The sequence below is a fragment of the Malus domestica genome, chromosome 06 (genome assembly GCF_042453785.1).
Source record: "Malus domestica chromosome 06, GDT2T_hap1".
Lineage (NCBI taxonomy): Eukaryota > Viridiplantae > Streptophyta > Magnoliopsida > Rosales > Rosaceae > Malus > Malus domestica.
This window is the reverse complement of record NC_091666.1, coordinates 35,354,081-35,377,500: the sequence shown is the minus strand read 5'-3', so window position 1 is coordinate 35,377,500 and position 23,420 is coordinate 35,354,081. Positions and strand designations below refer to the sequence as shown.

General features: G+C 36.8%; 2 protein-coding genes across 3 annotated transcripts; one reads left to right on the top strand and one right to left on the bottom strand.

The window, feature by feature from the left end:
* Positions 1 to 3,446: 3,446 nt before the first annotated feature.
* LOC103438314 (uncharacterized) lies at positions 3,447 to 9,894 on the top strand. Of its 2 annotated transcripts, none has more exons than XM_017333075.3 (7): positions 3,447 to 3,703; positions 4,175 to 4,608; positions 5,409 to 5,528; positions 5,694 to 5,747; positions 7,413 to 7,576; positions 8,271 to 8,447; positions 9,592 to 9,894. In XM_017333075.3, the coding sequence occupies exons 2-7, from the start codon at positions 4,210 to 4,212 to the stop codon at positions 9,800 to 9,802; spliced, it is 1,125 nt and encodes a 374-aa protein (XP_017188564.1). In that variant the 5' UTR covers positions 3,447 to 3,703; positions 4,175 to 4,209; the 3' UTR covers positions 9,803 to 9,894. The 2 variants fall into 2 exon arrangements, with proteins under 2 accessions (XP_017188564.1, XP_017188563.1); XM_017333074.3 differs by having other exon boundaries at positions 3,458 to 3,703; positions 4,149 to 4,608.
* Positions 9,895 to 10,249: 355 nt separating this feature from the next.
* LOC139197242 (probable aquaporin TIP3-2) lies at positions 10,250 to 11,912 on the bottom strand. Its single transcript, XM_070824251.1, has 3 exons — positions 11,468 to 11,912; positions 10,981 to 11,231; positions 10,250 to 10,872 (listed from the first exon to the last, which is right to left on the bottom strand). Exons 1-3 carry the CDS (start codon positions 11,598 to 11,600, stop codon positions 10,486 to 10,488), a joined length of 771 nt encoding a protein of 256 aa, XP_070680352.1. The 5' UTR covers positions 11,601 to 11,912; the 3' UTR covers positions 10,250 to 10,485.
* Between the last annotated feature and the right edge of the window lie 11,508 nt (positions 11,913 to 23,420).

Below are 23,420 nucleotides of genomic sequence, written 5' to 3'. Positions count from 1 at the left end.
AAACCCTAAACCCTAAACCCTAAACCCTAAACCCTAAACCCTAAACCCTAAACCCTAAACCCTAAACCCTAAACCCTAAACCCTAAACCCTAAACCCTAAACCCTAAACCCTAAACCCTAAACCCTAAACCCTAAACCCTAAACCCTAAACCCTAAACCCTAAACCCTAAACCCTAAACCCTAAACCCTAAACCCTAAACCCTAAACCCTAAACCCTAAACCCTAAACCCTAAACCCTAAACCCTAAACCCTAAACCCTAAACCCTAAACCCTAAACCCTAAACCCTAAACCCTAAACCCTAAACCCTAAACCCTAAACCCTAAACCCTAAACCCTAAACCCTAAACCCTAAACCCTAAACCCTAAACCCTAAACCCTAAACCCTAAACCCTAAACCCTAAACCCTAAACCCTAAACCCTAAACCCTAAACCCTAAACCCTAAACCCTAAACCCTAAACCCTAAACCCTAAACCCTAAACCCTAAACCCTAAACCCTAAACCCTAAACCCTAAACCCTAAACCCTAAACCCTAAACCCTAAACCCTAAACCCTAAACCCTAAACCCTAAACCCTAAACCCTAAACCCTAAACCCTAAACCCTAAACCCTAAACCCTAAACCCTAAACCCTAAACCCTAAACCCTAAACCCTAAACCCTAAACCCTAAACCCTAAACCCTAAACCCTAAACCCTAAACCCTAAACCCTAAACCCTAAACCCTAAACCCTAAACCCTAAACCCTAAACCCTAAACCCTAAACCCTAAACCCTAAACCCTAAACCCTAAACCCTAAACCCTAAACCCTAAACCCTAAACCCTAAACCCTAAACCCTAAACCCTAAACCCTAAACCCTAAACCCTAAACCCTAAACCCTAAACCCTAAACCCTAAACCCTAAACCCTAAACCCTAAACCCTAAACCCTAAACCCTAAACCCTAAACCCTAAACCCTAAACCCTAAACCCTAAACCCTAAACCCTAAACCCTAAACCCTAAACCCTAAACCCTAAACCCTAAACCCTAAACCCTAAACCCTAAACCCTAAACCCTAAACCCTAAACCCTAAACCCTAAACCCTAAACCCTAAACCCTAAACCCTAAACCCTAAACCCTAAACCCTAAACCCTAAACCCTAAACCCTAAACCCTAAACCCTAAACCCTAAACCCTAAACCCTAAACCCTAAACCCTAAACCCTAAACCCTAAACCCTAAACCCTAAACCCTAAACCCTAAACCCTAAACCCTAAACCCTAAACCCTAAACCCTAAACCCTAAACCCTAAACCCTAAACCCTAAACCCTAAACCCTAAACCCTAAACCCTAAACCCTAAACCCTAAACCCTAAACCCTAAACCCTAAACCCTAAACCCTAAACCCTAAACCCTAAACCCTAAACCCTAAACCCTAAACCCTAAACCCTAAACCCTAAACCCTAAACCCTAAACCCTAAACCCTAAACCCTAAACCCTAAACCCTAAACCCTAAACCCTAAACCCTAAACCCTAAACCCTAAACCCTAAACCCTAAACCCTAAACCCTAAACCCTAAACCCTAAACCCTAAACCCTAAACCCTAAACCCTAAACCCTAAACCCTAAACCCTAAACCCTAAACCCTAAACCCTAAACCCTAAACCCTAAACCCTAAACCCTAAACCCTAAACCCTAAACCCTAAACCCTAAACCCTAAACCCTAAACCCTAAACCCCTAACCCCCTAAACCCTAAACCCTAAACCCTAAACCCTAAACCCTAAACCCTAAAACCTAAACCCCTAAACCCTTAAACCCCTAAACCCTAAACCCTAAAACCTAAACCCCTAAACCCTTAAACCCTAAACCCTAAACCCTAAACCCTAAACCTTAAACCCTAAACCTAAACCCTTTCAGGTTTGGAGTCAGATTCAGAAGTAGATAAGTTGTTCCGCATCCGTCCTACTATTTGTAACATGTACCCTCTCCGTGTTTGGTTTATTACGTCAGGAAAAGGTAGTATTTTGAATCAAACTTCTAGTAGGGTTTCTTATTGTATGGCGGCTAGTAATGAGCAGTTTCCAAAACAAAAGGAAAACTAAACCCTAAACCCTTTTAGTTATATATATATGAATAGAAAGATAGATCCATCCAAATTTTTATATCTAAAAAAGAATTGATTTCATTCAACTTTTTATTCAAAGAACTGCGCTTAGCCCCCCCCCCCCGCTCATGAAACGGCTCTGCTGCAATGGATGGCAGAGGGTCCGTAGTACCAAAAATGCTGGAGTGATCCAAAATACTACCTGAAATTTGATCCAAAATACTACCTTTTGTTTTGGAAACTGCTCATTACCGGTCGCCTTACAATAAGAAACCTTACCTGAAGTTTGATTCAAAATACTACCTTTTCCTGACGTAATAAACCAAATACGGAGAGGGTACATGTTACAAATAGTAGGACGGATGCAGAACAACTTATCTACTTCTGAATCTGACTCCAAACCCGAGTTCTCGTTTTCTTTCATCTTTACTGATTAATAGTCTGATCAAGCTTGGATTACTACTAAGGGCGACTCGGGCTTCATGAAAAGGTCCAATACCCCTGTTATCATCTTGGTCGACAAGATTCCTAGGCGCTTCCTCGATTTGGAAGAATCACACTATTGGGTACCTCGCGTACTTTTTACGTACACAAAGGAGTGAAACAACTTGACCAAAGGGAAATGACCTCTCAAGCTAGAAGAACAGAGGTTACTTTGTACTCTCTACAGATGCATGAATAGGCGGATCGGTCAAATGCTAGCATGGGGCAGCACCGACTTCATTATTCTTGCTCACTCATGTAGAGGAAGGCTTTTCTCTCTAGATGCCCGGGCTTACATAAAGTGCAAGTATAGGCTAGGCCTTTGTGGAAATTTACTCTTTCTTTAAGTTAGACACCAACCGATTATGTAAGAAAATAAGTTGTTATTAGGGTTTCAGGAGAAAAATCAGAGATCTCAACAATGAACAGCGATACAACTCTTATGTAGAAGAAATATCACCTCTGCAATCGATGAAGACGAACAACAGCTCAAGAACACATAAAATCCCCAAAATTCTAGGGTTTCGCAGAGCACCGACTATGAACAACGACGACTGAAATCAGAAACAACAACCGTAACATCGACGAAGAACAACAAAGCACAGCAACAGTCAAAGAGAGAGAGCGGAAGCAAGAAGGATCATCGACCGATGGTGTGAACCACACAGGCGGAGATACCATGTCAACATAGCTAAAATTGAAGGAACTAAGCTATGGAGATAGAGAGAATATTTATGTTAAGTTTATGATTACAAAACACTCTTACTATTTATACTCATACAACTCCTAACCACCTTTGATCTCAACAGCCACTAATAAGAAGACAAGTGGCATCCTCTACATAACTCAACTGAGATAATACAAATATCCCTTATATTCTAACAGATGTGATATTGAAACAAATTCATAACTTGATGCATAACATTATAAAATTTAAAAGATAAAGTATGAGTTTGTTAGGTGATACAACCTCAATGTGCTAAATGCCTTTTTTATAATTTACACGAAAAACATTCCCAAAAAATCTGAAGTCGATACTCAGGTTGACTTGCCCGATACAACCGGGCAGTCCCGTTCCTATTTGATGTGGATAGGCACTGGGATAAACTGCATATTCAGTCCGTTTGCATTCCCGTAAAGGTTCAGGTACTTACGGTTCCCATTCCTGAAGTATTTATTTATTTATTTGATGTAAATGCAAAAAATAGCTCAATTGCTATCGTAATTTTATTTCCAGGATTGCTTCAAGTCAGTATCTAAGTGTTAGTTTTTGATGGGATTGAACAGACGGAGGTTAGATTGTTGAATTGGTAGTGGGTCGGCTTAAAATTTTGATTATGCAGGACCTGTTTAAGCAGGTTGAGGTTTGATATGTAATTTCATTCCAAGGCTCAACACAGAGCATTTTAGATCAAAACACAGATGACCACTTTTAAGGTTTTGATTCCCGATATTAAGGGGAACGAAAATTAGAAGAAGGACCCATCAGGTTTAGACAATTTGTTTAGATTTAACACCCATGCTAAATTGCTAATGCATAGCTTGAAAAGTGGGTTTTGTATGTTTCTGATCAGAGAATTATTTGAATCAGGGTAAATTTCAATTGTGTCGTTGCAGATCAAAAGCTTTCAGTTCGTCCTTTCACTACGCACATGGTAGTGAGCATTGCCCCTTATTGCTTGAGTTTTGCTCAACAAGCCTGTCATTCAAACAACATTTCAAAACATATAACTTTAGGTAACTATGCAAGAGACACAAGGAGAGGTTGTATTAGAAGGCCTCAGATTTTGCCTTCTGCTCTTGGACATGCTGTTGGGTTACGTGTGTTTGTGCTCTCTGACTTGCACACTGACTATTCTGAGAACATGGAATGGGTCAAGTGCTTACCAACTGTCAGATACAAGAATGATACTCTTATTGTTGCGGGTGATGTCGCTGAGACATACAACAACTTTATCGTGACAATGTCTGCCTTGAAGGATAGATTTGAACATGTTTTGTATGTGCCTGGAAACCATGACCTTTGGTGCCGTCAGGAGGGAGAAATTCATGTGAGAAAAATTATTTAATTGCCAGGCCTTTTATCTTTTATGCACTGCGTTCTCCAACTGATAGTTTGCAGTATCTAATTTTTTGTAACGTTCTATACATTTGCACACATTCATAATATTTCTCATACTTGCATCTATCAACATGCACTGCAGAACTCATTTGTTTCATCTGCAGCCAGTTACTAGAGAATAAAAATAACCCAACCTTTCAATAATTTTGGTTTTATGATTGAACTTAGCCCAACGTAAACTTGAAATCAGCTCATTGCGATTATGATGATGACTTTGCGAGGATGCCTTTAAGCAAGCGGAAGACATCTTTAACCAGATGTGCCTAGATCTACTTGCAGGCTGGGAGATTCCATTATTGAACTATTAAATAAAGGGACTGTGAAATCACTCTGAGACTGCATTCAGTTTCCTCTCAGACTATACTGAGAGTTAAAACTTTTTTCTCACCCATGAAACCGGAAAAAAAATAAAATAAAATAAAAATCTCTTGACAAGCCAAGCTGGATGTGTAGATAAGCTGGTTGTAAAAGCAAAATGTTTTTAATATTACCTCTTTACGTTCTTTTTCTTTATCTGCCAGCGTTCCTGCTGATTAATATTATAGACATGGATCACCTTGATTGTTATAAATGTGAATATGAATAATATCAGATAGTGATGGCATAGCTGTAGTTGCTTCGGAATGTGATTCTTGCCAATTCTTTTTCAATCAGTTTTCTTCATATGATGCAGCAAGGTTCCCTCATATGTGGAATCATTAGCTGACTGCTATGGTTGTGTTTTTTCAGCTTGATTCTCATCAGAAATTAAAGAAATTGCTTGATGCGTGTAGAGGACTTGGAGTTGAGACCGGTCCGATGGTTTTAGATGGCTTAGGAATCATTCCTTTGTTCTCATGGTACCATGAGGTAATTGGTCTAATATTATAATCTTGTACAATTTTTCAGCTCTCAATCCAGCATTTGCTTTAGAATAGAAATGCTTACTAAGTTAATATCGTATAACAAAAATAAAAAAATAAAAATAAAAATAAAAACTTACCAAAAAAATGAATGGAGTTTCTTCTTTTGCAGAGCTTTGATAGGGAGGAGGAAATAACCAGCACCCACATTCTGTCTTTGGAGATGGTGATTCACTTTCTTTAGCCTAGTAAGATTTTTAAGAAGTTTTATTATAATAACATGATTTTGCAGTTCTTGTTATGATACCCACTTAGTGGGAAAAGGCTTTGTTGTTGTTGTTGTTGTTGTTGTTGTTATGATACTATGTGTTTTGATGTAAACCTGAAAGGATTTCGATGATTGGAGCATAAGTCTACTGTTTATTAAAAAAAAAAGAAAAACTTAGTAATGTCATGAAGTTTAAAAATAGTCATCCGAACAAAGTATCACAGAGCAGAGGCTATTACCATGCTGGAAGCTTAGGATGGTTATTCATTCTTTGGCTGGGCGAAAGATCTTTACAATTTTCATTTCCTAGGCTGTTCAACTTATTCAGGACTCATGACAAGAGTATTCCTAGTGTGGCGAGTTTTGCTGAGCATTCTTTGAATTGGGACTTTGGCTTTCAAAGGAATTTGCGTGATGTGGAATTAGATGAGTTGTCATCTTTCTAGACAAGTTTGGATCTGGCTACCATTCACCCTTCAAGTGTTGATGCAAGACATTGGATACTTGATGCTTCAAGAAGATTCTTTGTTAAATCTTATTGCGATTTCCTTCCCAAAAACTGTGTTGATAGGGTTTCGCAGGCTTATGGCCTGGTTTGGAAATCTAAAGTTCCTAATAAAGTGAAGGTTTTGCTTGGTTAGTGGCTCGTGGGATGTTAACATGTGTTACATGCTCCAAAAACGGAGCCTAGTTCATGTCTACGACCTGATTGGTGCATTTTATGCAAGAAAAGTTCAGAGTCTGTTGATCATTTGTTTCTTCACTGTCCGATGGCTTTAAATCTGCTGAAGTTGTTTAGGGAGTTTGGTATTAGTTGGGTTTTTACCCAGGGATTGTTATTCTTTTATGGTAGAGAAACATAAATTATCAGGAAAAGGGAAGAAAATCAAGATCTTATAGTTTCAGCTATTTTTTGGGTCATTTGGATGGAAAGAAACAAGCTGATTTAGGACTACGAAGTCAGTAGAAGGGAGGATCTTTGGGATAAAGTTCGGTTATGGTCATCTATGTGGGCATTGGTTACTACAGAATTTAGAGATTTGTCTTTTTCAGAAATTATGCGTTACTGGAATGCTGCTATTATTTAGTTTTGTGTTGTTTTCACAGTTTCTAAGGGTTGATGTTGCTATTTATCCTGTTTTGTTTGTGCTTTTGTGGACTTCTTGTCCACTCTTGTATTTTATTGGTTCTTTGCAACAAAAATTTGTTTATCTTAAACAAAATTAAAAATTATTTCTTCTGTGTGTTGTCCTCTCAAATCTAATGTAGGGTTAGCGAAGTACACAAGTGCAATACAGACTTTCTGCTCTTTTCTCATTCTTGTTACTGTTCTCAATGTTATTCAGTTCCTGTGACAGACAAATTCTTAATTAGCGTACCAAGTTGACATCATTGTCATAATGTCATTCACGGAGCACTTTGGATTTTATTTTTATTTTATTTTATTTTTTATCCTTTCCTTTCTTTTCTTGGATTTTTTTGTTTCTCCCTTATTAATTTGTGCTCCTTATATGCGCTTAATTTATCAGTTTACATTGCTGCAGTTATGGCTGTTTTATAATGCAGTTGAGCAGATAAACATTCAGATTTTTTTTACGCACGTATTGTTGTTTCAATTCTTAGGCATGTAAAGACTTCAAAGCATGCAAGTGGTCCAAGGAACTGTCAAATGGAGATATCTCACTTGCCCTCTACTTTGATGCAATGAATGAAAAGAATCAGAGTCTGATCAAGGAGATCCAAAACACATGTAGCCAAATAATTTCATTCTCTCATTTTGTTCCCAGGTCAGGTTAATAGTGATTTATGCTTCCAGAATAATAAGTCTCGCCAGTTCCTTTCTCACTTGAAATATTTTGAAATGCCTATAAGATCATGTATCTTGCTGATTGTATTGAATTTTTTTATTTTTATCAGACTATTGAAATCCAAGTAGTTTTTTTAATCTTACTCGTAGTGCTAGAAACCTAAAATCAATACACAAATTAAAACCCATAATCAACTCAAATACCACATTAAATTGCATTTTGCAGTGATGATGATATGCTGGGGGGGGCACCCAACCTGTCATTGTTTTTCCCGGCCAGTTCCAATTGGAGAGTCAACACATACTTGGGGACTATTAGGGTTGAAGACCCAATGCCCATAGTTATACAAAAAAAAAAAAAGATGAAACTGAAGTGCTAGCAACACCATTAGGGAGGCATATATATGTGTGTGGTTTTCTGGCATTGTAATTACTAAAGCCACATTGGCTCTGAAATAAAATTGGTTACTTTGTTGGAGATTTGAACTTGCTAGATATGGATAGTTTTTGCATAATATCAAACGATTTTCAAATAAACCTTTTGTTACCTTTTTTGGTTGAAATTAATTTTGCATGTTCTTGCGTCCTTCTCTTGAATTTCGTTTGTCAATCAGTTTATGGATTCTGTCTGTAGTCTTCAGTTAGCATGACAATTGCTTGCATATCCTCACCAGGCAAGAGCTATTTCCTGAGAAAAGGATGCTATTCTATCCAAAGCTTCCAAAGATTATTGGTTCTGATTGTCTTGAGGCCCGTATACGGTCAATCCATGGGGTTGAAGGAAGTCCATCTGCATGTCATGTGTTTGGTCATACACATTTCTGTTGGGATTCTGTCATTCATGGTATCAGGTACATTCATAACTCAGTTACCACTGTATAATGATTTCACACATGTAATTTGTTAGGTAACTCAGCTACCAGTAAAGGAAAGAGAGAGAGGCGCGAGAGAAGAGTTCTTAGTTAGTCCCATGTTTTCACAGTGTTATTGTAGAAGGGTAAGGATGTTTTTTTGGTGGGCCCGGGCCACTACCATCCTTCCTAAAATAAGAACTCATGTACCACATAAGGTATATATAGTTGTCCTAGCCTATCCAGTCCCTCTTAGCGAGGCGCACAAAACAACCCCTAAGGTTGTTACTTGCTCTTGAAGGCTTGCTCTTGAAGGCTTTTTGTTTGTTTCTTGCCTTGTAAGATTCCTATTCCTCGTATAATGGGCACATGAGGTTTGTCTTCTTTTGTCAAGGACGAGCTTTTGAGACCAAACCATAAAATCTTGGATATTTTCTTGTATTTTGTTTAGGGTTTGTTCTTTCCAAGGGACTGCTTTGGGTGTATTCTCTTTTGGGTTATTGGTTGAATTTCCTAGCCCTCTTCACCTTCCAAACCGGACCACGTTAATCCTTTGTGTTCTGGTGGGATTGTTGTTTTGTATGTTTTGCCTTCATATGTTATCATAATTTATTATGCTGCTGCAATAATAATTGCATCAAACTACCAAAAAGCAGTATACACTTTACAATTTTTAAAAAACAGGTATCCACACTACATGAAACGAAGGAAATGAGCAACAAGGGCTACACATTTACACCAAAGTAAATGAGCAACATTGGTTTGAGATCTGCTTTAGATGCTATAATGCACATGCTAGCTTCATTTGCATATATGACACCCAGTATGAGATGGTGAGATGATTATTCAACATATTCTATTATGTCTTGCACATTCGCCATATGGTTAATGGATGAGATGAGATGAACCCTAGTCCGTTCTTTATGGCTTAATTGGATCTATGGTCCTTGAGTTTGTCCACAATTTACATTTTGGTCCTCCAACTCGTTTTTTAGTTTCTGTAGTCCTTCAAATCGTCCTCTTATTGGACCATTAGTTCTTCCCTCGCAGTTGTCACATTTTCCCGTCTGTTTTAGGTATAACACGGTTTCCAACACCATTTCACTTTTAGTTATTCATTTGTGTGTAAATCGATGCAATGCAGGTATGTGCAGGCGCCACTGGCTTACCCAAGAGAACGGAAGAGGAGAATGAATGGGGGTGAAAATTGGTTGCCATTTTGTATCTATAGTAACGGAAAGTTTTCAGAGAAGGTTTCACCGTGTTATTGGTCTGATTATTACTCTACCCACCCAAGAACACCTCATAACACTCAACTCGCTCCTTGGGTTGCCACATTTTACAACCAAACATGACCACTTAACATGTGCATATGTAATTAATTAATATACTTTTGTGTCCCTTCTCCTTAATTTGCAATAATAACAGACTACCAACATTTTGTTCATCTCTGAATGTTGTTTCTGCTAACCACACCCCACCCCCTCAAAAAAAGTTTACTTTCGTCAGAAATTTAGTATTCCAATCCTCTAAGATTGAAATAAAAACAAATGCAAGTGTACTCAAACAATTGAAATAAAAACAAATGCCAACAACAGTTGGATGAGTTGGTAAGGAGGAGGATTGTTGCGCAAGACCTAAGTTCGAGTCCTACCCAGTATCATTCACTTTGGTGACGATCATTTTTGGAGGAGGATCTGTAAAAATAAAAATAAAAAAGGACTAATGTTTGTCCTCAAAGAGGACTGACCCTGAGATGGGTTCCCCGAAACTTTTTCTTACCAAAAAAATTTGAAATAAAATTAGCCAAAGAAACTCCACGGCACTTTATTAGCTTTACAATCACATGTCCATGCAATGGAAATGACGTTTTAGACAACGGGAGGACAAACTCCAACACAAAAGTTGCCAAACAAAAAAAAAAAATTACAGAAAATGGAACATAAACACTCGAGGTGTGAATGGCAAAGGGAGCGAGCAGCTGACACATGTTGGTATTAATACAGTGCGTACGGGGGCTAAGCGCCAAACTAACGGACTAGTAATCCTCTGGAGCCAATGGCTGGTGAGCGTGGTGTGGCGTCTCTGTTGGTATGACCATGTACTCGTATATGAGAGCCGCCAACCCACCTCCTAGGAGTGGCCCAACCCAGTAGATCCAGTGGTTCCTCCATCTCCACCCTACCAGTGCAGGTCCAAACGCCCTTGCTGGGTTCATGCATGCCCCATCAAACGGCCCGCCCACCAGGATATTTGCCCCGACAATAAATCCAATGGCCAGTGGTGCGATGGTTCCCAAGCTACCCCTCTTGGGATCAATGGCAGTAGCATATACGGTGTAAACTAACCCAAATGTCAACACAATCTCTAGTATTAGCCCATGCACCTCAGCAACACCAGAGGCCACGTTGAACCCCACCGTCCTCTGAATAGTAATATCAAATAATTGATCAGAGCTAATTGTAATAATTTAGAATGAAAGGGGTTTAGCTTGTAGCAAAGCGAGCTAAGTTTTTAAATACGGAATAATTACCATGCCATTTGTGACAAGCCTTAACAAAAGAGAAGCCACAATAGCTCCAAGAAGCTGAGCAACCCAGTAGTATAGCGCGCGAACAACGGATAGCCTTCCACCTAGAAGAGCACCGAAGGTTACAGCAGGGTTGACATGGCCACCAGATACGTTAATGCTGGCTGAGATGGCCGAAAAGAGAGAGAAGGCGTGTGCAAGAGCTATGGCTATCAGCTCAGATGCTGATGTGCCGCTATCCTTGTAAATCTTCCCTGCCAATTAATTAGTTGCGAAACAGACTATCAAGGTTTAGTAAAGAAAAGATATTGATGATGGCATGTCTCATTTGTCATTTCATGTAGATCTGTGCTAGAATATCAACGAAACATGCATGCATGCATAGATATATTAACATATGTAAAGAGGTAATTAACAGAATGAATGATTTTACTTAATTAGTTTAATGATCATGACGTCGTTATTTGCTAGATTTATTTAGATATCATACCAAGAGCAAGAGCAGAGCCTTCCCCGGCAAAGACAAATATGAAAGTGGCAACCAATTCAGCTAAAGTGGCTCTGATGGAGTCAGGGTGGGTGACCTCGTCGGCCCTCCCAAAGGCATATCTACGAGGTGGCATGCTGGGGACGATGAAAAAACGCAAGCACTTTCTTTCTTAGTTAGAAATTTATGGAGTGGAGAAAGCAAGCTCAACTGCCGGTCGGATTATATGCTCTTTAATTACTTGGCTACACCTGCACTGCACAGCTTCTTTCTTCTTCTTTCACAAATTACTAGATTAACACGAAGGCAGGCAGATCGAGCGAGAGGATATATCCAGATAGATCTCTCTAAAACGAGAGAGAGAGAGAGAGAGAGAGAGAGAGAGCGTGTGCGTGTAGAGGAGAGAGGAGGGTCACCGCATGTTTGAAATGTGGAGGTCTGTAGTCTTAAATTAGCCAAGAGCGGTTGGACTCATTTAGGACACATGGGCAGTCCCATGCAGGAACAGCGACACGTAATGTCTTGGAATATGGAATGGCGTCATCCCGAAACGGTCCCTATCTCTTCCCTGCACTGTTTTGAATTTATCCTTTTGAACCTTAGACAATCTTCAAAAGTAATGAGAATGAAACTAATTTGTGGACTAATATATATAATTGAGAATTTTAGAGATTTTAATAATTTATAAATTCATAAATTTTTAAGAATTTTAATTGTGTGTAGAAATTTCATGTAAAATTTTAATTTAATTTCCTTAAAATCTCATGGGAGATGTGAGATTTGTAAACTTTTAAATTACATTACGAAATCTTTCAAATTCTTTCAAATTCCTTAACTTTTTCAAATTCTTTAAAATCAAATTCTAATTGATTACATTTAGAATGTTATAAAATTCTTTAAAATCAAATTTCTAAGAATTTTAATAAACTATCTTAAAATGTTGATTCAATACACATTGAATTTTAAAGAATCACTTAAAATCCTGATTGAACCCTAGATTCATTAAAAGAATTAAAATTCCTCAAAATCCCTATTGAATACACCCTCCTAAATTTTGTAAATTAAATTACAAGAAAATTGATTGATAGATTACTACTTAAGCGCTGATAAACGTACTTATTTCTTATTAGTGAAAATAATTTAGTTTCCAAATTTAGTTTACACATTCAGTCTCTCTAACATAACCCATTTCCACATGCACATCAAATACGCCAAATAAAACTAAAAGACATTAAAGTATTTTCTAAGGAAAATGTAATATGCAGCGGCAGCTAGTCATTTGACTCATTAATTTTTTTTTTACAGCAAACAAAGATAAAGTCACATGCCTTTAATTCAATTTTTTAATATACGAGTTCCATTGGACAAATAAGATGAAAATTAGAGTCAATTTTAATTACAAACTCAATATTTTAATATATTATTTGACACATTGAATTGGCGACGCAGCAATCAAATAAAATTTTGATATATTATACGAGTTAATTCCTATTATTTTTATTAGTAATTAACTAATTACATCATTAGGATTCATACTTTCATAAGTATACAATCCATATTTTAAATAAAAAGAATAAATAAAGCATAATGTGAGTTACGGGTGGTTTGGGAGTGAGATGCTTAAAAAAAAAGCACCCACGAAAAAAAGCTATGAGGGTTTTAGGTGTTTGGTAAACTGAAGAAAAAAAAAATGGCTTATTTTGGAAGTTGTTGTGAGAATAAGTTGAAATCAAATGAAAAGGCTGAAGCTACTATTTGCAGCTTTGGAAAACTGGCTTTTTTTCAAAGCACACAGAGCTACAGTGCTCCTTTAATGAAAAGACCCACTATCAGACTGCTTTTTTTTTCAAAAGCACTTTTACAAAAACATTACTAAACACTCTGCTGATTTATTTCACAGCCGCTTATTCTCACAGTACAGCCGCTTATTCTCACAACAGCTTCTTTTCAAAGCACAGCAATACCAAACCAGCCCTTAGGCTTTGCCAATTACTGTCAGCTAGCTAGTTGCATTAGACTAGTATAGTTATGCTCATTTATTTATGGGTAAATTACGTTCTACCCTTTTAAGTTTGGGGTCAATTACACTTTCTTACAGCATCTTTAAAACATTTCAATCTCATACATTTACTTATTATTTTCAAGGTTCTAAAAAATACTAGGCGCTAGTCGGGCGACGGGCTAGCGCCTAGGCGCCTAGGCGGCCTAAGCGGATTTGGGTAAATTTCTTGTATATCTTGTAAATAAGTGCATATTGACACTTACAAAAAATTATACTAGTATGAAATCCATAGATAAATAATAAAAGAATGATAAAATGTAAAAAGAGTATCCAAGTTCAAATATAATAATACCTAAACATTTCATATAAAGTTATAATATTTCATATAAATTTACTATGTAATATATACATAAACATTAAATAATACATTATTTTTAAAAGTATATATGCAATGTAGGAGTTTTAAGTATAATAATATGATGGTCTTAGAAATACCAAATATAATAAAATACTATTCCTAATATATTATACAACATATTTATTTAATAGTGAAGAATGAGTAATTATTTTTTATTTTCTTTTATTATAAATTATAAGTAGTGGGTGATTATAATTTATAACAGTGGAGGGTGGATAATTAATAGGGGCAAGTGGTGGAAACCGGTCAAATAGAGAGGATGGTCATTGACGCCTTGGAAACCGTGAAGACCTTTATTTTGAATTCTCTCTATTTATTTTCCTCCCTTTCTTCGATTGCTTTGCCTAGTTCCTTATCTTCTTCTTCCTCTATATAATTTCTCAAAATCTGGTTATGGCAGGTCGAATTCCTCAGGCGCATAGAAGAAATCCCAACTTCCCAAGTATCCAATCCATGTCAATTTCTCATTCGTTTCTTGCAATTGCATATCTGTTTTTCTAATTGCTTCTAAACGTCTCTCTCGCTCCTTTTTCCCTCACACTCTCTCGCTCCATCGCTCTATCTTTCTCCAAATTTTATGTCGTCGCATTCTCTTTTACGCGATGAGTGAAGCCGCGAGACGTATATAGTTTTTTTTTTACAGACCTGCCTAGTCTGTCGTCGAGGCTGCCTAGCCCACTAGTCGGCCACCTAGACACTACCTAATTCCCTTGCCAATTTAGTGAACGTTTCTAGTATAATCGCAGCGGCAGCCTGACGCCCAGCTCCTAGGCAATTGCCTAGACCGTTTTTTAAAACACTGATTATTTTATTTCAATTTCATACAACCGTTAAAAAATCAGTTAAGTTAACCGTTAAATGATGACGTGGTAAATGTAGGCCCATATTTTTGCTTATGTAGCAGTCAATAAATAAAAAAATTGCGCCCATCACTTCATATTCTTCGTTCTCCCATCGCTCTCATCTTTTTACCGTGTCTCACTCCGTTCTCTAGTTACTGGTTTCCTGGCATCACCAGAAGACCATCTTCGTCTTCTTCTCTATTGGACTCCGCAACCACAATCCCAACATCAATCACCCCTATAATCATGGCTCATTGAGCTCTCGATGTACACTGACACGCCGTGAAAAATGGTGTTTCCTTCTTCGTCTTCATCACCACGCTAGATCCGAGCCATACAACCTTAAAGTGTGTTTGTACCATATTTAGGGCCTCTGTATTTAGACCTCGTATAAATACTCGAGGGACTCAAATGTAATTATGTAATAAATGAAGGAGCAAATATGTAATAAATGATGAGCCCTTATTCTATAAAATGACTCATCACTCTCCTCAATAAAGGAGGTCAAGGTTAAGGCCATGGGAAGAGAGAAAACATCTCAGAAAGGGCAAACACAGAGAATAGGCTAGAAAGCACACTGCCTCTAGCCTTCTTGTATATTCACCATTCATAGTGAAACAATATCAACATCAGTGTGGACGTAACCCAAACATTGGGGTGAACCACGATACATCTTGTGTTCTTTACTTTCTTACAGATTCACGGTCGGTTTTACGTTGTTCCAAGACCTTCCAGTTTTGTGCATCAACAAAGTGCACAACCAAATTTGAATTGGAAGTAGGATGATCTTAGTTGGGTTTAGGTGGCATTAGGTGAGGAGGGGGTTTATGGGTTGAGAGAGATCCTTGGGGTCTGTTTGTCTAAGGTGGTAGGTTTGGAAAATTGAAAAGGGGCTAGGATTTAGGTGGGGTGGGATTGTGCTGACTCTCGAATATGAATCATAGTGGCAATCTAATGAAAATGGATCTGGTCCGGATCGTGAACTGGATCTGAAGAGAAAAAAAATCCAAAATCCCTTTGATTTATGGATGGATGAGTAGCTTGAGTTCTGAAGAAAAAAAAAACAAAAAACAAAAAAAAGCAAAAAAAAAAAAAAAAAGCCTAACAGTAACTCCAACTCACTATTGAAGAACTTGATGGTGTCAGTTTTTTTTTCTTTAAAACCCCACTTGTACACATCCCACTCCAGATTTGTCGATCTTTCCATCCCAGAAGCCACAAAATGAAAATTTATAGGGTGAAGCACAGAGTGATGGGTTTTGGGTTAGTTTAGGAAGATGTTACAGCGAAGGATTTCGATTTAGATTTGATGGGTTTTATTTAATTGCAGGGATTTGCAGTGGGAGAGAGGAAGTTTAGAGAGTCTCGTGCAATGTGTGATATTTGCAAGGAGGAAGAAGGTTACACAAGGAAGAAAACGTTGAACTTCTATAGGGTGGCGAAAGAAGCTTCCCAAACCCATATGGGATTATTGGTTGCAAACAAGCACAGAGGATATGAGATGTAATCGAGGAAGAGATGGGGTTATTGGGCTAAGTTTTGCCCAAATCCCTTTTCAATTTTTTTTTTAGTTTTTAATTATAATATAAATTGATTTTTTATTAAATAATCCTTTTTTATTATTTTTTATTCACCTGGTACAAAGTTGACAGCCGTGTCAACACAAATGTGGACCCTACATTTGACACGCCATCACTTAACAGTTAACAGATTTTTTAACGGATATATGAAATTGAAAAGAAAATATAACTAAATGTATGAAATTGAAATTTTTTAAAGATGTTGTATAAGATTGTAATTGACCTCATACTTGAGAGGTAAAATGTAATTTACCCCTTATTTATAGATTTCTATTGTTAAGTTTTGCCTAAAACGACTTACTACTAATCACATTGATATTATTTAAAATATTATTACTTGTATAATTTGAATGGCATGACATTTAAAATAAAATTCGGGATCTGTTCAGGATCAAAATGAACACAACCATATGAATTGACGTGTGGTACACATGATATGTGTGTAGCATGTTATCTCGGTTTACTATTATAGTGAACAATTCAAGATTTTTCACATCCACTGCGTCACCAAGTAAACCCGATATGTTTTCACTAGAGTAAGTTCAAGTCCAAAAGACATTTCACCCGATGCATATCATGTCTATTCTCTCTCAGTTTTAGGAGCCCAGTCATACATTTGCATTCAAATGTGGGGTATTATTGGAGTTTGAATGAAAGTTCAACTCCAATGTGAGGTATTGTTGAAAATTTTGAGTAGAAATTTCATTATCCCACATTGGTCACTACTAAAAGGTTCCATTACTTTATAACTTTGGGGGTTAGTACGTTGATGAATAACTCTTTCCGTATTACTTATATATCAACTTGATCCACTCATGTTTTGTTTTGCTCCCCCTCAAGACGTAGGAACGAGGCATACGATCCGAGCTACGAGGCATTCCCATACCAATGACTTTGTGTCCTTCTCTCCGCTTGGACATTCTTGTAATAACATTTTCTGTTACACCTTCTGCTTGTATTCTGAATTAATAATATGCTCTGAACATGTCATGCATTATCACCATTATTTTGTTGGCAGTTGAACTTATTATATTATTTTGGTAAGGTTTGTATATGAATATTACATTGTGTAGTTCGAGCGAAATTTATATACATGTTTTTCATGTTCTCAGCATATGCATTCATTAAATGGCTTGCATCACCCTCGGGTGTTGGCCAGCACGTGGCCATCCCGCTGTCCCTTTGACATCGGGATCGAGGCGTGTCAGATGACCTCGTAAAACTCAATGTAATTGCCATTGATGATGCTAATAAAATAAATGATTTTACTTATATTGTTGAGTCTTCTAATATTTGGCATGCTAAATTAGGCCATGTTAATTTTCGTTCCATGCAAAGAATGGTTAAATTAGAATTATTACCTAAATTCGAGATTGATTTTAATCATAAGGGTGAGACATGTAATGAATCCAAATTTGCTAGGCAAACTAGAAAGTCAATTCTGGAAAAATCAACTGAATTACTTGGATTAATTCATAGTGATCTTTGTGACTTTAAATCCACACCAACTCATGGAGGAAAGAAATATTATGTTACTTTTATTGATGATTGCAGTAAGTATTGCTATGTTTATTTGATTCATAGCAAGGACGAAGCTTTGAATATGTTTAAGACATATAAAGCTAAAGTTGAAAATCAACTTGAGAAAAAAAAATCAAAGCACTTAGATATGATAGAGGAAGAGAGTATGAGTCTACTGCCTTCTCATATTTTTGTACACAACATGAAATTATACACCAAACAACAACTCCATACACATCACAACAAAATTGCGTTACCGAAAGAAAAAATAGAACATTCAAGGATATGAATAATTCCATGTTAAATAGTTATGGGCTTCCACATAGTTTGTGGGGTGAAGCTTTATTTACTGCAAATACCATATTGAATAAGGTTCCTCAAAAGAAGATTGACAAGTCACCTTATGAACTATCGAAATGACATAAACCCACTTATAAAATCCTCAAAGTGTGGGGTTGCCTAGCAAAGGTGCAAGTTCTGTTACCAAAAAGAACAAAACTAAGATCTAAAACTATTGATTGTGTATTCATTGGATATGCAAACAATCGTGCTGCTTATAGGTTCCTTGTTGTAAAATCTTTGATTTCTGACATTCATGTTAACACTATATTAGAATCGGCATATGAAATATTCTTTGATGATATATTTCCTTACAAAGAAAATGAATCTGGTTCTAACACAAAGAGAATTCATGATTATAGTCATGATGAAGCCTCTTCTTTTGGTGTCCAAGAAGAGGAAAAAAAATCAAAGTTTCTAAGAACTTTGGACCAGATTTCATTACTTACTTATCTGATAATGAACTTAGAACTTTTAAAGAAACAATGTCTTTTTCCGAGGCTCCTTTATGGAATGAAGCAATTAAAAGTGAAATGGAATTCATTATGGAAAATAACACATGGGAATTGGTTGATTTACCTCCCGGTAGTAAACCAATTGGTCATAAATGGATTTTCAAAAAGAAACTTAAGGCAAATGGAACCATTGACAAGTTCAAGGCACGTTTAGTAGCCAAAGGTTATCGCCAAAAGGAAGGGTTGGATTATTTCGACACTTATTCTTCAGTTTCTCACATAACATCAATTAGGACGTTAATAGCGATTGCGGCTGTATACAACTTTGATATACATCAAATGGATGTAAAAACAACATTTTTAAATGGAGAACTGGATGAAGAAATATACATGGAACAACCTGAAGGGTTCGTGCTTAAAGGACAAGAAAGCTAAGTGTGAAAATTAGTTAAGTCATTATATGGACTTAAACAAGCACTAAAACAATGGCACGAGAAATTTGATCATACTTTGTTGACACATGGGTTCAAAATAAACAAATATGATAAATGTGTCTACATTAAGAGTAATGATAAAACTTGCGTTATTGTTTGCTTGTATGTAGATGATATGCTCATAATGGGAACTGATAAAGATGTAATAAACAAAACAAAGAAAATGTTGAATTCAAATTTTGACAAGAAAGACTTAGGTCAAGCCGATGTCATTCTAGGAATTCAAATTAAGAGAGATAGTGAAGGATATGTCCTTACACAATCCCATTATGCAGAAAAAATATTACAAAGGTTTGGTCAATTTGAGTGCAAACCTGTTGCAACTCCTTTTAATGCTAGATACAAATTGGAGAAAAATAAAGTCAATGCTATATCTCAACTTGGATATTCTCAAGTAATTGAAAGTCTAATGTACTTGATGAATTCGACTAGGCTTGACTTAGCTTATGCAGTAAGTAAGCTTAGTAGATATACAAATAATCCGGCGCAAGAGTATTGGGATGCTTTTGTAAGAGTGTTAAAGTATTTGAAAAATACACTTGACTACGGATAACACTGCACAACGTATCCACATGTTGTAGAAGGCTTCAGTGATGCTAATTGGATTTCTGACACTACAGAATCCAAGTCAACAAGTGGATATGTTTTTACTTTGGGAGGTGCAGCAATATCTTGGAAATCCTTTAAACAAAAATGTATAGCTCGTTCCATCATGGACTCAGAGTTTATAGCTTTAGACTTGGCTGGAGAAGAAACCGAGTGGCTCAAACATTTTCTGAAGGATATTCCAGTGTGACCAAAGCCTGTAACTGCTATATGTATACATTGTGACAGTATGGTCATGCAATCAAGGGCCAAAAGTTATGTATATAATGGAAAGTCGCGACATATCAGGCGTCGACATAATACTCTTAAAAAGATGCTCTCAAATGGAATAATATCCATTGATTATGTAAAGTCAAAGGAAAATATAGTTGATCATTTTGACAAAATGCCTACCAAGAGAGCAAATATTATTTACATCGAGAAGAATGGGTCTCAAGCCAATTCAATGAATCGGACTGGGAGGAAACCTAACCTAGCTGATTAGAGATCTCATGGTCTAGGTTCATAAGCAAACTGGTTGAGTTTGATTCAAAAGTTGAACACACAACTTACCCATTCTTATGATAAAATGTGTGTTTTTTGTTGAAGTTCGAAGGGTTATGTTTTATACATTTAATGACATTAATATCTTGTTATCAAGAGGAATATGGCAAACTATTCTTAATTAATGTCACCTATATAGGAGTAAATGGGGCCACATTTATGAGAATTGAAATGGCTAAATTCTCTAAAACTCCTACAAAATCCAGGATCTGTTCAGGGCCAAAATGAACACAACTGTATAAATTGTTGTGTGGTAGACATGACATGTGTGTAGCATATTGTCTCGACTTATTACTGTGGTGAACAATTCAAGATCTTCCACATCCACTGCGTCACCAAGTAAACCCGATATGTTTTCACTAGGGTAAGTTCAAGTCCCAAAGACACTTCACCCGATGCATATCATGTCTATTCTTTCTCAGTTTTAGGTAGCCTAGTCATACATTTGCATTCAAATGTGGGGTATTGTTGGAGTTTGAATGAAATTTCAACTCAAATGTGGGGTATTGTTGGAAATTTTGAGTAGAAATTTCATTGTCCCACATTAGTTACTACCAAAATGTTCTCTCACTTTATAAGGCATTGTCTCTTATAGATAGTGATTGGAGTGATGAACCATGGATAATGAAATTGGGCTCAACTTTGGGGTTGGGCTTTGAGGTGTACTAATTAATATATAATTAATTATCAAAATATGGGCCTTGAGCCGTGGGGCTCTTAGGCTATAATAATTAATTTCTTTAATTAATTTCGGATTTAATTAATTAATTAATTTTTATCAATAGACTCATATTTTTAGATGAAGTTTGAAGTGATGAAAGAACGCCAGAGAGCAAAGCACCCCTCTGATAAGATGTCTCCCAACAGACACATCTCATTCTCATACTTGTTGCGAACATGCATAAACCTACTATATATACATCCATTTACATGGCATTTAGAACACAGAAATATCAAATTTTTCTACAATCCAAAACCTTCTTACTGAGAGAACCACAAAAAAAATTCGCCATAAGTCAGTTTTTAGATGCTGAAATCCTAACTTAGATCATTGAATCCTGGTGAGGCAAACATTCATAGAACTACAAGTATTGAGTATGGATGAAATTTCCGTTTCAAGGACATTGCGGTACACAAGTTTCGATCATCAGTTTCGTCTGTTTAAATTATTAATTCGTTGTATTCATATTCTGTTAATTTATTTATTCACATTTATTATTTATTAGCATATATAAAATTATCATTGATTGTTGACATATATCCAACACGTAACAAAGAGAGGAAGGGGATGAAAATAGGGAAAAAGAATCATATAAGGAAGTGCGGTTGTAGTCTTCTATAGCCACAGATAAATCACTTTTTATATTTACTATTATATTATATCAAATTGTATTAAAAAAATAAGGAAAACTAATGAAAATGGCTTGAAAACCGAGTTTTAATGATAAAGACAAAATAAAGGGTAAAATGAATAGTACCAGGATTTACTTTTTAGTGTAAAAATGTGGTTTTTCGTTAAAGTGAACAATACCGGGAGCTTTTCGTTAAAGTTCCCTAAAAAATAAGCATAAAGTATTTGATTTGTGACGTGGCATTTAGTAATTACAATGTTATATTCCAATTTTGTTGAATTAGTAAGGGCAGTATCATATTAAAAAAAATTCATCATTATGCAAAACACTTCTTAAAAACATGTCTTAAGAACAATTTTCTTAAAAATTCATAAACTTGTTTGGTATGAAATACACAATTGTTTTTAAAGAAAAAAAAACTCATCCTATAGTGTGAACTTCTAAATTCAAAGAGAGAAAAATGAGAGAGGGTAGAGAGGAAAAGGAGAGAGAAGGAAAGAAAGGGAAGAGAAAGAAATAGGAGAATGGATCGGAGGAGAGAGAGAGAGAGAGAAATATGAGAGGATCGAAGGAGAGAAAAATATGAGGAGTGAGAGAAATGATAGGGATAAAAGATAAGGGATTAGGTGTGAGAGAAAAGGGAAGAGAGAAAGAGTGATCTTTAAAGTTAAAAACTCTAAAAACACACTTTTGGTGTTTTTAAGAAATAGCCTAATTCTTAAGTTAGTTTTGAATCTAGTTTTTTAAAAGAGTTAGACCAAACAAGTTTTTAACACTTAAAACTTGAAAATTGTTTTTGAGTTTGTTGATGCACAAAACCGGAGGTCTTGGAACAACGTAAATCCGACCGTGAATCTGCATGAAATGTAAATAACACAAGATGTATGGTGGTTCACCCCAAGGTTTGGGCTACGTCCACACTGATTGTATTTATTTGAGGGAGAGAGCTCTGAGAGTGAGAGCGTTGAGAGGGGATGAAAGGAGCCTTAGGAATTGGCCTCAGAAATGGCCTCCTCCAATTGTGAGGGTGAGGGGTCATTTTATAGAATAAGGACTCCTCACTTATTACATATTTGCCCCTTCCTTTATTACATAATTACATTTAGGTCCCCCGAGTATTTATACGAGGTCTAAATACGAGGCCCTAAATATGGTATAAACAGTAGTCCCCTAAGTCTTCAGTCAAGAGAGTCTTTTGGCTGGAGACTTGAAATTCAGTCCATGTGTGGGCCGAAGTAACTAGATGCTGTCTTGAACTGATGCTTGATATGAGGCGGTGCTCAAAGTGAAATGATGCTCAACTATAAGTAGCACATGTTGCGAGGCTGCTCGGCTTGTGGTTTATGTTGCCTTGGTTGGCTCGGCTTGAAGGAGTTTGAAGGTGAGGGAGTCCCTTTTATAGTATAAGGGCTCGCTCCTCAATACATAAATATGGGCTAGAGTTGATGTTCGCTGTGAGGCGATTGCTCAGTAGGCTGCGATGCTCTCTAATGATGGTGAGGGAGTCCCTTTTATAGAATAAGAGTTCGCTCCTCAATACATAAGTGATGGGTTATGAGTGATGCTCGCGGCGAGGCGGTTGCTCAGCTGGCGGCGTTGCTCTCTAATGAAGGTGTGGGAGTCCCTTTTATAAAATAAGGGCTCGCTCCTCAATACATAAGTGATGGGTTATAAGTGATGCTCGCAGCGAGGCAGTTGCTCAGCTGACGGCTTTGCTCTCTAATGAAGGTGAGGGAGTCCCTTTTATAAAATAAGGGCACGTTCTTCAATACATAAGTGATGGGCTAGAGTCCCCTAAGTATTT